The 14,639-nt window shown below is 36.5% G+C and overlaps 1 protein-coding gene across 2 annotated transcripts in view; it reads left to right on the top strand.

Annotated features, from left to right (window-relative positions):
• Positions 1–6,479, top strand: part of nr6a1a (nuclear receptor subfamily 6, group A, member 1a) — a gene marked incomplete at its 3' end in the record, with an annotated part of 139,762 nt that extends 133,283 nt beyond the window's left edge. The window contains exons 7-10 of one of the 2 annotated variants that reach the window (XR_014625391.1): positions 1,455–1,576; positions 3,600–3,752; positions 3,834–5,023; positions 5,287–6,479. Coding sequence is in view for 1 of the 2 variants with exons in the window: in XM_084388797.1 (XP_084244923.1) it covers positions 1,455–1,576; positions 3,600–3,752; positions 3,834–3,970 (412 nt within the window). Of the gene's footprint in view, positions 1–1,454; positions 1,577–3,599; positions 3,753–3,833; positions 5,024–5,286 lie in introns of those variants that run through there. The other variant, XM_084388797.1, reaches the window with a different exon arrangement.
• Between the last annotated feature and the right edge of the window lie 8,160 nt (positions 6,480–14,639).

The following is a 14,639-nucleotide window of genomic DNA, read 5'->3' as shown; positions in this document are numbered from 1 at the left end:
TTTTTTTTAATGTTTTGAAAAAAGTCTCTTATGCTCATGTTCAATCAAAAATACAGTAAACCATTTTTTTACAATAACTTTTACACATCATTACTCCAGTCTTCAGTGTCACATGATCCTTCATAAATCATTCTGATATGATGATTTGATGATCACAAAACATTTATGATTATTATTATCAATGTTGAAAACAGTTGTGCTGCTTCATTTTTTTATGCAAACCGTGATTATTTTTCTGTACAGAGTCTTTATAAACAGAAAGTTCAAAAGAACAGCATTTATTTGAAACAGAAATCTTTCGTAACATTATATTATATCTTGTTGCTTTTGGTCTGATTCCACTTCTAGAGACGTGCTTCATATACCTGTAGCCTGAAGAGTGAAATACTAGAGCTGACGTGGAGGAGGGGAGTGTGTGTGGTGTGTGTAAATTAGTCTGCGATCACCTGACCTCTGACCCGCCTCTTCTTGATCTCCTGGATAGATTTACTGTTGCATGCTGGGCAAAAATGCAGGGCATGAGGTCTGAGGTAGTGAAACGCTCGCCTGTAACGGGACAGGTACACGCTGAAGGTCACGACCCACCTTTAGGGAGAGAGTTCAAAGAGGCCGTAGTAAGTAAAGGAGAGCGGAAGACATACATAGAGACGATCAGATTCAGAACAGTAGAGGAGTCATTAGGGCGAATGGTGCTGGGTAAGTCGTGGTTCATGAAGTAATTTACCACCAAGATACTTTATCACTAAAACATTATATACGGTCTCCCACTCAAACATATTCTTATTATCTCATTAGTAACATAAATTCAGCTCATAAAGTCTGGTTTAATGGCTAACAGGATGTGCACACGTATGGAATCAGATGATAAGATAGATCAGCATATCTCAGAAACTGGTTTATTAAAAACTCTCATGTGTGGATGTGGGCTCTTGTGGGAAGAAGCTTGTTCACAGTCACACCGAGAACGATAACTATAAAGATAAATATGCCGTTATGTTTACTGTAAGCGCGTCTCTTTAAATGCTCGATTCTGATTGGCTGTCAATGTTTTTATCGTTCATCAGCTGGATAAAATCGTGATTTCAACTATATCATTTCTCTGTGCCGTTATCATTATATTTGTGTTGTGAACTCTGCTATTCTTTAATATTGAAAAAGATTTTTGGAACTATATCTTTATCGTTATCTGTATAGTTATTAGCGCTGGGTATCGATTCAGATGTTCCAGTTCGATTCCCGATTCGACTCAATGAATATAGATTTAATACAAATCCTATATTTATAAAAAAAGAACAGTGAACATAAGTTTACAAGTGGTTAATTAATTAAAAGAAATTAAGAACTCTTAAACTCTTTCAATTCTGATTGGTTCTGATCAATCAATGCTGTGGATAAAAAGGGACCTGTGAGGTCAGCTGTGAAATCTGTAGTGTATTGATGGATCGTGTGTGTAGTTTCAGTGAGGATGGGATGGAGGTGATGGAGAAACTGATATATCTGTTCCGTAAGTTCCACCAGTTGAAGGTCAGCAACGAGGAATACGCCTGCATGAAGGCCATCAACTTCCTCAACCAAGGTAAAGCGCCACTGAGATGCATTCATTTGTGTTTACCGTGTAATACAACTTTACAGGGCTTGAGGTGAACACTCGACTGAGACAAGTGGATTTTTTAAGGGGAAAGTGAAAGAGAATTTGACTTGCCTGACCGGACAAGTATCCTGATTAAAACGTCAATAACAAACAAACAAATCAAAAACTAGGGAATCACCAAAATTACATAGTGGCAATTGATAGTGGACAATAATGTGTGTAATGTCCTGACGCTGTTGAGGCTCGCGCAGACAAATGAAACTCAGTTAATATACTGGAATTTTTATAATTATAACATATGATACAGTTAAGCTACATCACACGATCAAGAGCGCTGTTTTCCTGAATACAATCATGATTGAAAGTGGCACTGATTTCATTCAACAGTTCAATAAACTAGTAGTTAATATTAAGTCACTTACATTTTTGATGTAATATTGAGTGTTTTTGTAATATTTCAGCTGCGAAAATAGATCCAAACAAAGATCACAGCAGAACCACAGCGCATCTCACTCCATTACTGAATGATCCAGCGCTTTGAACAATCGGTTGAGCGAAAGATTCAATGACTCACTCATAAACTGCCTCTTTCTTCAATGAATCAGCCGTTTGAATCAATGACTCACTCATAAACTGCCCCGTTCTTCAATGAATCAGCCGTTTGAATCAATGACTCACTCATAAACTGCCTCGTTCTTCAATGAATCAGCCGTTTGAATCAATGACTCACTCATAAACTGCCTCGTTCTTGAATGAATCAGCCGTTTGAATCAGTGACTCACTCATAAACTGCCTCGTTCTTGAATGAATCAGCAGTTTGAATCAATGACTCACTCATAAACTGCCCCGTTCTTCAATGAATCATCCGTTTGAATCAATGACTCACTCATAAACTGCCCCGTTCTTCAATGAATCAGCCGTTTGAATCAATGACTCACTCATAAACTGCCTCGTTCTTCAATGAATCATCCGTTTGAATCAATGACTCACTCATAAACTGCCCCGTTCTTCAATGAATCAGCCGTTTGAATCAATGACTCACTCATAAACTGCCTCGTTCTTGAATGAATCAGCCGTTTGAATCAATGACTCACTCATAAACTGCCTCGTTCTTGAATGAATCAGCCGTTTGAATCAATGACTCACTCATAAACTGCCCCGTTCTTCAATGAATCAGCCGTTTGAATCAATGACTCACTCATAAACTGCCTCGTTCTTCAATGAATCAGCCGTTTGAATCAATGACTCACTCATAAACTGCCCCGTTCTTGAATGAATCAGCCGTTTGAATCAATGACTCACTCATAAACTGCCCCGTTCTTCAATGAATCAGCCGTTTGAATCAATGACTCACTCATAAACTGCCTCGTTCTTCAATGAATCAGCCGTTTGAATCAATGACTCACTCATAAACTGCCTCGTTCTTCAATGAATCAGCCGTTTGAATCACTGACTCACTCATTAACTGCCTCGTTCTTGAATGAATCAGCCGTTTGAATGGATCGTTTGAATGAATAACTCATTAAGTATTAAAAGTAGCATTTTTTTCCATAACATTCTATATTTCTATATTTACTTCTTTCTTTTTTTTTAAACAATCTCATAACATTATCTAATGCAGTTGTAATTTTTCAGTGTAAATGATTTAATTTGATTGGTAACAGCCTTATAGTGTCTTATTATTCTAATTGAATTTATTGATCACATTTAAGAAGTTGAAATGAAAGATGAAGCATAAAGAAGAAATTACATTCACACCACAAAAAAATCACATGACACTTGAAACATGAGGAGGCTTCATGTCGAGCCCTGCCTTATACACGTACTGTGTGCTCATGCTCTTCTGGGCTGTGCTGATTATTGAGCCTTCCTCATGATATTGCATAAAAACTGACCACTCAAACAGATATATAGAGAATCAGCAATCATAGAGGCGTAATATCAAAATGCCATGACATCAAACGTTGTTTAATTTCCTGTTCTGTGATATTTCTTCATGCTTGTCTAGATATCCGTGGTCTGACCAACGTGACCCAGCTGGAGCAGTTGAACAAACGTTACTGGTACGTTTGTCAGGATTACACCGAGTACAAGTACCCTCACCAGCCCAAACGCTTTCCCGAGATCATGATGTGTCTGCCAGAGATCCGCTGCATTGCAGGTAAGTCCAGAAGAGACGACAACCTATTGTTTTACGTTATAAACTGCAGTTAAACTCAGCTTTTCTTCACTGGTGTTTCAGGGAAGTTGGTCAACATCCCGTTGGAGCAGCTCCCCCTGCTGTTCAAGGCAGTATTGCACTCCTGTAAGTCAAGTCTGAGCAACTACAGGACGGGCTCCTCCCCTTGCGTGACGAAAGGCTCCGCCCCTGCCAACTAAGCCCCGCCCCTCCCTTGAAAACACCCTCCCCATCTTATTGCACGGGGGCGGGTGTTATATTTGGGGGTGGGGCTTCCGGTACGCTCCTCCTCCTCCTCTCATGAATGTGATAAACTATTTTATGCATTTTGTTTAGATTAGTGTTGTTTTTTCTCTCTATTTATTACCAGACAGAGCTGAATGTATGTTGATCCACACTGTGCACATGCTCCTTTTCAAATGAAAATGCACAAAAAGCGCAGTGGATTTCACACGCTTCAGTCCAACTGCGACATGTGACGTGTAACCACTGATCGGTTTGGGTTTTATTTTATGCTTCTGTTCGCTTTCTTTTGGGTGCTGAAAGGGACGGATAAGTATGAAAGGAATTGTTTAATTGAAAGACTACCTCAGGAAGAAAACCTTTCTCTCTCTGTCTTGCGACGCTCCGGGAAGTTTCATTTCTGCGGTCCTCGAACACGTTCAGTAGTCGTGTAACCTCTTCAACGCGTGGTTTTTATTTTCCTATGCAAGGCCGCGATGGAGAGCGTGATTGTTTACACTAAAGAGAGGTGTACGCGTATGTTTCACAATCAGAGGCTGAGGACGAAGTGAGGATTTTACTTGACAACAGAATATGTGTGTTAATATTGTTTATGTTGATTTCTTTCTCTTTTTTTATTGTTTTGACCAAAGTGTTATGCAAATCTGGAGGGAAGTAAGCCCTTGTTTCTGGGGAGAATAAAAAAAAATACTTTCTTACTTAGTATTTTTGTCTTGTTTTCCAGTACAAATATCTGAACATTCTTAGATCATGATTAGGGGTGCAAAGGGGCTGAACATTTCCGGAAAATTTTCAGAAACTTTCCAAAAGATCCTGGAAAGTTTCCCAAAAATCCTGGAAAGTTTCCCAAAAATCCTGGAAAGTTTCCCAAAAATCCTGGAAAGTTTCCCTAAAATCGTGGAAAGTTTCCCAAAAATCCTGAAATGTTTCCCAAAAGATCCTGGAATGTTTCCCTAAAATCCTGGAATGTTTCCCTAAAATCCTGGAAAGTTTCCCAAAAATCCTGGAAAGTTTCTGGAAATTTTGCATCCCTAATCAAGATACATGTACTTGAGAAGCAAAACAACTTCGGTCTTGTTTTCTGAAAAAATGTACCAAAATGAAGCGAGTTTAAGCTTAAACGAAAGAAAAAATATCTGTCAGTGGGTTCAGAAAAATCAACTTGTTTTCCCTTGGAATTAAGTTTATTTTTCTGACCTCAATGGCAGTTTTTTTTTTTTTCTTGTTTTAATCCGAAATATTTAAATGTATACATTATTTCATTAGAAACGAGACTTAATTTGTCATTTTTGCTTGTGTCTTGATTTAAGAATGTTTGTACTGGAAAACAAGATGAAAATTCTAATTAGGAAAATATTTTTTTCTGCAGTTTAAAACGGGAAACTCCATTCGGTTTGCACTCGGTCCGACAGAGAAAAGTGGTGTGTGGGCTTAATCAGAATTTCCCATTTCACACACACTTAAACTATTTATCAGCTAAAATTTTGCACCGGAGAGATTCAGTCTCTAGATTGTCTATTAGGATTAGCATCCGATTAGTTTGCAATGTTCCCAAACCACAATAAAGGGAGAGAAACGGATTTCCTCACGGTGTCGTTCAGGCCCGATCTGCTTCCCTCGCATTTTAAACAGGGTAAAGTTACTGTTTTTTTCTAATTCACTCGCATCCCTCTCAGATTTACTTAGGTTTAGTAGTTTGTAGTATTCCGGACATTGTAGGTCCTTTTTAGAAGTTTTCTTTTTATGAGTTCAGGGAGGGGGGAGTGTTGTTGTTGTTTTGAAGGGTATTTTGTTTCAGGTTTTGAGAATCAGATGCAGTGAGTTTTACTGTTAACACAATTCGAGGAAAAATTAAAAAAAAACCATAGCAAGCCATCCGACGCCTTTGCCGAGGCTTCTATCAGTGGATGCGCTCATTTTTTCAGACATTCCAAACACGTTCGATATGCGTCGAGTAATGTTTACATATTTGCACCAGACAATGACAAAGGGGCCCGAACCAAAGACGCACGTTCAGCCGGTCACGGCCCGTCTCGAGTGCAGCTAAACCACCATTTACCGCTCTGTCCGTACGCCCTTAATCCTAAACGTTTCATTCGTCGTGTCATCCATCCATCCCCTTCATCATGTACATCGTTTGCTGTCGTAGATGTGGTGAATGTTTTGTTTTAGAGTGTGAGCTAGCTAAATGTCAGACTAAACTCCTGATACTGGGGAAGTGTTTGTTACAGGTAAAAACTGAGATAATACGCATTTGCAAGCCATCTGCCACGCCAGAATAGTGTGGAAGCTTGTTTCCGCCACAGAATAAAACATTTTTAAAAGATAATTCCGACTTTTTATCTCACAATTGCGAGTTTACATCGTTATTTCTCAGAATTGCTTGATATAAAGTCAGAATTGCTTTATAAAGTCAGAATTGCGTGATATAAAGTCACAATTGCGTGATATAAAGTCAGAATTGCTTTATAAAGTCAAAATTGCGTGATATAAAGTCGCAATTGCGTGATATAAAGTCGCAATTGCGTGATATAAAGTCAGAATTGCGTGATATAAAGTCAGAATTGCTTTATAAAGTCAGAATTGCGTGATATAAAGTCAGAATTGCGAGATATAAAGTCAGAATTGCGTGATATAAAGTCAGAATTGCGAGAAATAGTCAGAATTGCTTTATAAAGTCAGAATTGCGTGATATAAAGTCAGAATTGCGAGATATAAACATGCAATTCTGAGTTTATTTCTCGCAATTGCGACTATATCTTGCAATTCGGACTTTATATCACGCAATTTTGACTTTATAACGCAATTCTGACTTTATATCACGCAATTGCTATTTTATATCACACAATTGCGACTTTATATCACGCAATTCTGACTTTATATCACGCAATTGCTATTTTATATCACACAATTTTGACTTTATATCACGCAATTTTGACTTTATATCACGCAATTTTGACTTTATATCACGCAATTCTGACTTTAGAACGTAATTCTGACTTTATAACACAATTGCTGCATTATATCTTGCAATTCTGACTTGATAACTCGCAATTGCTACTTTATATCACGCAATTCTGAGATAAAAAGTCGCAATTCCCTTTTTCATTCTGTGTCGGAAACAAGCTTCCATAGAATAGAGAGGAACAGCCTCGTTGCTTTAAACTCCATGCTGAGTTGTTTTATTCAGCGTTGTGCCTGGAATCAGACCTGCGCTCAGGAATATCTCTTTTCTGACGGGTTTGTTTCTCTGGCGTTTGAGGGAAGCCTTTGAATCTCGTAACAGAGCCACACTCCCCATTTAGGCCTTTTTGTGTTCTTTCAAAGCGTCGTCGTTTGTTTCTTTTTTTTATATACATTTTTCATTTGAAACTACCTCTTTTGTGTGTCATCATGTAGCGTGCTTTCATTAAGGCAAAGTATTAATCGTTATTTATTGGTTTCAAAGCACCAGTGACTTTGTCCTTCTCATATGCCATTCTGGAAACTTCGGAGATTGAGATAAGAGCGTAGTTTCCATCTGTTCATCCGCCTCCAAGTAATCGTTCATTTCTGAGTCTGTGTGATATGGCCTGATATGAACATCAGATGCTGCTTCACTCTTCAATGAAGACTGTTTCTCAGTGCAATTATTACATGTGAAATGAACAGTATTATATTCCTAGTTGTAAACACTGTTTGTGATTTTGTTTTCATGAAGAATGTATTTTTTTTCTTGTCTGTATGATGTTATTTTTTAGTTCTCTACTGTTTACAAGTTTGTCGTCAGTCCATCGTGATCATGTTAATGCTTTTTAGCCAATCAGATTTCTTTCACTTGATTGTTACGGGTATCCTGATTGGTTCTTGAAAGACTATCAAAAAAAAGAAAAAAAAAAGTGCTGTCGTAGCCAGAGAGCTTCTTTCAATCAGTTCTCTTTGGATTTATTCTCGATCCGGTGGGAAGAAACACTGGTGAATGTTGGGGCTTGAGCAAACCGTACAGAGCCAGACGAGAGCTTTCCAAACATGGGTGATGATCTCAGGGAACAGACACGCTCCTGAAAACCCCAAATCAACACTCGCACATGCACATGCTACGTGACGTTTGTCCGTGTGTTTTTGGGAGTGATGTCTGAGGTGCTTTTCCTAACCCATGTCACAAACCTCTTCTTCTGCTCCTCTGACTTTTACTACCTGTGAAGAATGTGACCCATATGTGTTATAAAAGCATGTGTAGAATGTTTTAGGACTTGAAACCAAATAAATGTGAATCTTATGCAACTGTGAAACCACGTCTTGTCATATTTTGTTGTTCGGCATAGCAGCATGAACCACTATCCAAACAGAAATGGTTGTAATTGTGGAATATAGACCTAGTTTGGTCTTGTTTTAAAGAAGACACTCAGCAGATTATTGCTGAAAAAATGAAAGTATGAAAAAGTTATGGAAGTTTAAATTTAATGTAAATCAAATTTACTGTACTAAATATTGTTTTATTTTATATAAAATATATATTTTACCAAATGTGTTTTACGCTAAAATTACTATAAAATCAAAGCCATATGTCTAACCAAGTTGTGTTCCAAATTTGAAGTTGATATCACAAAAATTGAAGTTCCCATGAGATTTTGTTTAGGCGTAATTCCAGAAATAGCCACCGGGTGAGACACATTCCATTTATTTTATTTTTTTATGCATTCTCCTGTATAAAATTAATACATTTCTGTCTAAATATCACTTCTATCACAAAATATGGAACCTTGAGACTCAGACCTTTCCGACGATATGTGTTTTGTCAAGATCAGAAAGGTTTTGGATTATAAAGTAGTTAAAATAAATGTTGTAATATGAAACCTGACACCGTCCAATAGGGGAGGAGCCAGCTAAAAGAATTTAGAGCACAGTTTCTATGGTAACACAACATCCAATTTCAAAACAGTTTTCACAGGATGAGTTTCGAGTTTGTGAGCTTTCGAATGAAACCTAATTTGATAATTACTAAAATATGTGATGCGATAAAAAAGAGCGCCAAGCAAGGGGTTGATTTAAACACACCAGACTGGTCCCATATCACAGATCTTGATCTTCTCAATTGGTATCAAATAACTGAATTGTCCAAAAATGTCATCTGTTGAACTAAAATTGCAATCATTATGGTCAAAAATAATAGGTTTAAGGTTCTTTATTTGTCTCATACTGTATATATCTGATGTAATGTTTTTCTTTTAGTTTCTCAACACCAGAACCAAGGAATCATGAACATTCACACACATATAAAAAAACAGAATATAGAATATAATAAACTATTAAGAAATTTGTGAATACAATATAAAATGAATATAGAATATAGTAGGGGAAGAATAGAGTGTGTGTGGGTGATGGGGTACAATGTACTATACTGATAATAAATAAAAGTAATATTTTTATTTATTTATAATAATCGGCTGTAGCCCAAATTTTGAGTTCAACCCTGTTACCACATGTAACCCCGCCCCCAATAAAATAGTGACATTCTTTAACACCCTAACCCAAAATATTATTTATTTAATAATAATTTAATGAATAATTTATATGGCATGATGGGACAAAAAGAACAGTTCAACCCTGTTACTAAGAAGTCACTGTAAGAAGAATGATCAAACAAATGTTTGTTTTTTTGTTTTTTTTATATGTTGTTTTATTATAATAAACAAACAAACTGAGTGACGCCATAATTTTCCAGCATGGCATAACTTTTATATTTCATTTTGATCAAATGATTAATTTTGATGAATTGTTGATGTTTACATAATGTTTATTGCTAGAAACTAAAATCACGTAATTGAGGGGTTTATACTGTGTTTCGAGTACACTCAAATAAAGTATTTAAGATTTTTCAATTCAAAAATTTCAATTCAAAATTCCATCAAATTTAATTGAACAATCCCTACATATTATGAATTATGAATGAATACTTTTACCTTTTGTAAGAGAATTGACCATTTAGTTTATGTGATTCGCATTCATAAATGTAAACATGTTTTAATTTAGATTTTTTTTATACAAATCGCATAAACTAAATGGTCCACATTCCCATGTTCCACAAAAATGTATAAAACAAAATTTTACTAAGTTGTAGTTTTTTTATTTTTTATTCTTTATTCTTAATTCACAATATGTAAGGATTATTCAATCCAATTTGATGGTATTTTACTATACAATTAAAATTCGTAAATCTTTTTTTTTTTTTTTTTTAGTGTAACAGGTTTGCAAAACTTGCAGACCTCAAATGACACGAAAGGATTTTTATTATTTAATATTTATCTTAGTTTCCTACTTATTTGGGCGCTGAACATGTTCTGAAGGTCAAGCACCTGCTTTCTCTGAGCGTAAAAAAAAAAAAAAAAAGAGTTTTAGGCCCTATTTTGTACATTATTCATGTGCACTATAAACACAATCAGATATTTTTCATAAAAGACGTAAATCTTCAGTATTTTCCTATCTCCTCCTCCAGGTTGAACTGATATCATTTTGACCTGTCCTTATAGTCAGCAAATTCTGCCGGTCTCTGATAGAGATGAGCTTGACCTCATCAGCGTCCAGCTTCCCCGGTTTGCTTGAGTCCAACACACTGGAGTTTCATCATTTAACACAAACAGAAACCCAGTGGCATCTCATCAATCCAGCCCAAAATAAACTCCAAACCTGTAGCAGAATCAACAATATGAATGCGCTGATAGTGCCGCCTCAGTGAACTCGGGCTCGTCCAGGTCGAGTAAACACACGCTTGACAGAGAGAGACGACTCACACTCCTGACTCGGCTGCTTTATACTTACAACTTATTCTAGATCAGGGTTTGTGAGGGAACTGCAAGGGCGTTGTGATTTAAAGAAAAGCTCATTAAGTAAGTCATAAAAAAAGTTAAAAATGATTAATAATACAGTAGTCAACATTTGAAGTGGATCAAAAAAAGTATAACTTTGATGAAAGGTTTTGATCCACTTCAAATGTTGACTACTGAATAATAAAAACTAAAACATTTAGGCTACTAAAAAGATCAAATATTTTATTATTATTTTATATATAGCCTAACATCAGAGATCCGAGAACATGCTTTTTGTCTGCCAAAAGACTTTACATGCTAATAAAGGGATAGGGGAGGAAGAGCACATTTCAGAGTAAGAGGATAATGCTAATAATACCATTTTTGTATAATATTATCATAAATATGAGGTTTTAATATAAGGTGCAGCGAGGGATAATTTGTGCTTGTGTGTGTGTGTGTGTGTGTGTGTGTGTGTGTGTGTGTACATGCAGGATTTCTGAGACTCTCCGACTGCATGTGGGTTTCAGTTCTGAAGGACAGTTTTTGTTGCAATATGAGTAGAGATTTGTTGGCTCATTTCTGAGAAATCTGCAACAAAAGGTTTTTCCCAAGAAGCTGAATAGGCAGATATGTGGCATTAGAAATGAGTGTAGCCAGGTCTTGTATGCAGACAGCAGGTGTTTGAACACTGGTTTTTATGTGAAGGACTGGAGCATAGCTGTCAACCCTCCCGTTTTTTCCGGGTTTCTCACGTATTTTAACTCTTTTCCCGCTGTCTTCCCGTTTTAGTATTTTCCCGTAAAATATCCCGTATTTTTAAAAGTCTTAAAAACGGCCAGATTTTCATCCTAGGTCTTAAATTTCATTTAGTCAGGTGACAGATCTAAAAAAGTGGAAACGCTGGCCGCAGAAAGTTGTTACAAAGTAGCAAAAAGTATGGAGTTGTAGCCTACAAAGCGGAGCGCTAGATCAGGGGGCTCCAACTCGTCGCTAGCGTGCTACCAGTCGCTCGTGGCTTGATATGAGCTAGCTCGCCAGAGGCCGTTCACATATCGCGTCTTTTGCGCGCTCAAGTTTGTTCAAATGTAGGCGCGCGGCAAGCACGCTCATAATTGAAGCGACGCGCAAATTTTTTTACCAGGCGCAACAAGATGAAAAAAATCTACACTTTTCAGAATGCCGCAAACGCACCACAGGTCATGTGACAGGAACCAACCAATCACCCCTTTCCATAACAACATTGAAAGCACAGTCAACATGAAGGATGGGGGTGCACCCAAACACTACTAATAAATATAAGCTATAATGTGTAAATGTCAGTAATTTATCTTTTTTGACTTTTTATAAAAAAATATTTAAAGGCTGAAATATGAGGTTTATCTTTGAATAAAACCTTTTTTGTCAAAACTTTATTTGAATTTGTACATGTTAGTAGATAACATGTTGCAAGACACTCTTCTAAAATCTGGCCATCATTTTTAATGGTATTTTAATGTTTACGTAAACAAAAAGTGCATATTGATGCTAATCAATTTGTTTTTTGCTATTTTTCGACATAAAACTTGTTGAATTGACTTCATTCTGTAGTATTAGTACTTTTTGAACAGGATTCTGTGATAACCGTGATCATTTTGGTCATTTTAATCATCTTATCATTTCCTCTAGTTATGATCAACTAAAACAACAATCAACAATAACTGTGTTTTTACAGTATAATATGCAAAAGTACAATTTTCTATTAAAAAAATATCTACCTCTCCCTCTGTCTCACACACACACATCAGATAATCCTAGATAGAAAGATAGATAGATAGATACATAATGATCCCGAGGTAGCTATCTATCTAACTTGGATAATGCGTCGTCACGTGTAGGGTCTTAAATTTGAATCTTTATCGTCTTAAAATGTCTTAAAAAGGTCTTAAATTTGACTTACTGAAACCTGCAGAAACCCTGAATGTTTACTTTGTTAATAAATAAAGCTCTTTAAACATATCCATTGGTCTGTAATATATATTGTGTAGTTATAAACTCTTTAGACTGTTAATGATTAGTGCTTTTTTAAAAAAGTTTTTGGGTAAGAATCGTGTAAAAAAAAAATCCCTTATTTTGGGGATGGATTCCGGGAAATCTCCCTTATTTTCAATGTTCAATGTTGACAGCTATGGACTGGAGGCGTTTTTACCGCTGTTACAATGGGACAGTATTCGGTTCCACTGGATGACGCCGTCATGAATATTCATGATATCACCATATTGTGGGCGTGTCCTTGAGACTTCGAGCAAACGATTAACGAATGAAACTGAAAATATAAGTGCACGCGCCTCAAATCATTTCGGAAAGGTGATACATGTTTAAGCTGCAACAGTTTACATGTTCAAAACAATGCATAGTTTGTATGATAAATCGTAGGGAATTTTGCCTGATTGATTACAGGCATTCAGGGAATGTAAAAATACAGCAGAGCAAACACGAGCTAATAACCAATACAATAGGCTAATTCAGTGTTTTACTCTTCTTGTGAGGCTTTTAAAATGTATTTGAATAGTTTGATAAGTCTACTTCCTTCGTTGTCATTCGACGACTACAGTCCTGCATGTAGTGTTGACAGCAATGCCTGAAATAAACCTCTAGAAAAGTATCTGTGGTCTAATAAAAAGCATATAAGCCTGGTGTGAATATTCTGTGTCATCCTTTATTTCTTGATTATTTTATGACCAGTGTTTCCAGTCTCACAGTGAGACTCACATCAACACCAAACTACAAATGTTTCCTGTTTTCTCATATGCATTTCCTCCGAGAAGGCAAGGGAGGCTCCCGTTTATATACTGTCTATGGTTCTAAATAGTATGACGTAGAATCGCCATGTTGTTATATACTGTCTATGGAGGCTCCCCATAAAATACTGGATGAAAAAACAACCCATATTACAAAAATAAAACGATGCAAAATGTGGCCTTAAAGCGTAACTCTCGCCAAAATTCAACCTATGGTCTTTTTGTGAATCTACCCGAGGCAAACTTTCGTTTAAAAGCATCATTAGAATGGAAACGCCACTTTTAAGTTTGACCGTATTTTCATTTTCGGGTCAAATTGCCTTGTGAATGGGAGTGCTTGAGGCACGATAGCATCAAAAAACGCTGTTTTTAAAACACTAAGAAGACTCGACACAACATGAAACTGTGCTGGAAGTGTCACCAGGGGCTCTACACATGAACTCCAGCATTGAGAACAGTGTGTGTGTACACAGAGTTTACTAAAAAGAAAGATTTTGAACAACTCACAGTAGCTGTTGTTGTTTCCGTCCGCCGGCATTTTGACAGTCAAAAATAGTCGATCTCCGAATGAAGTGTAACAGGGACATGAGTTTACATTTGATATAGGCTATATACACACTGGATATCATGAAGAGTTAAAGACTCACAAGTAAATTGAATTAACTAGCCTACATAAACAACACTATGCTAAATGTTTTCTTAATCTTGTTGTCATTGTAATAAGCACTGCAATATTTACTTGATTGGAGAATACAGTGCATCTTAATGTTTTGATGACAGTCTTCTTGGACATACGTTATCATCACCAATGTCATAATCTGGCTTTGTTTTGCTGTTGTGATGTTTCCACATTTTATTCATCATCATGTAAAGTCCCTGTCTGTATGTTTCAGTGTGTGATCTGGACGAATGGAGGCTTTTCCCATTCCCAAAACAAGGCCTTGTTTTAATCATTATCTCAGAAACTCACTTCATTTGCATTGTTTCATTTCACATATTGTTTAGATTTTTTTTTCATTGTCTTTTAAATTTGAGTTTCATTCATGGAGCAATTACTTCTG

The sequence above is a fragment of the Rutilus rutilus genome (genome assembly GCF_951802725.1).
Source record: "Rutilus rutilus genome assembly, chromosome: 19".
In the NCBI taxonomy this organism is placed as follows: domain Eukaryota; kingdom Metazoa; phylum Chordata; class Actinopteri; order Cypriniformes; family Leuciscidae; genus Rutilus; species Rutilus rutilus.
Note: the sequence above shows the minus strand (reverse complement) of the source record. Positions and strands in the feature narration are given on the sequence as shown.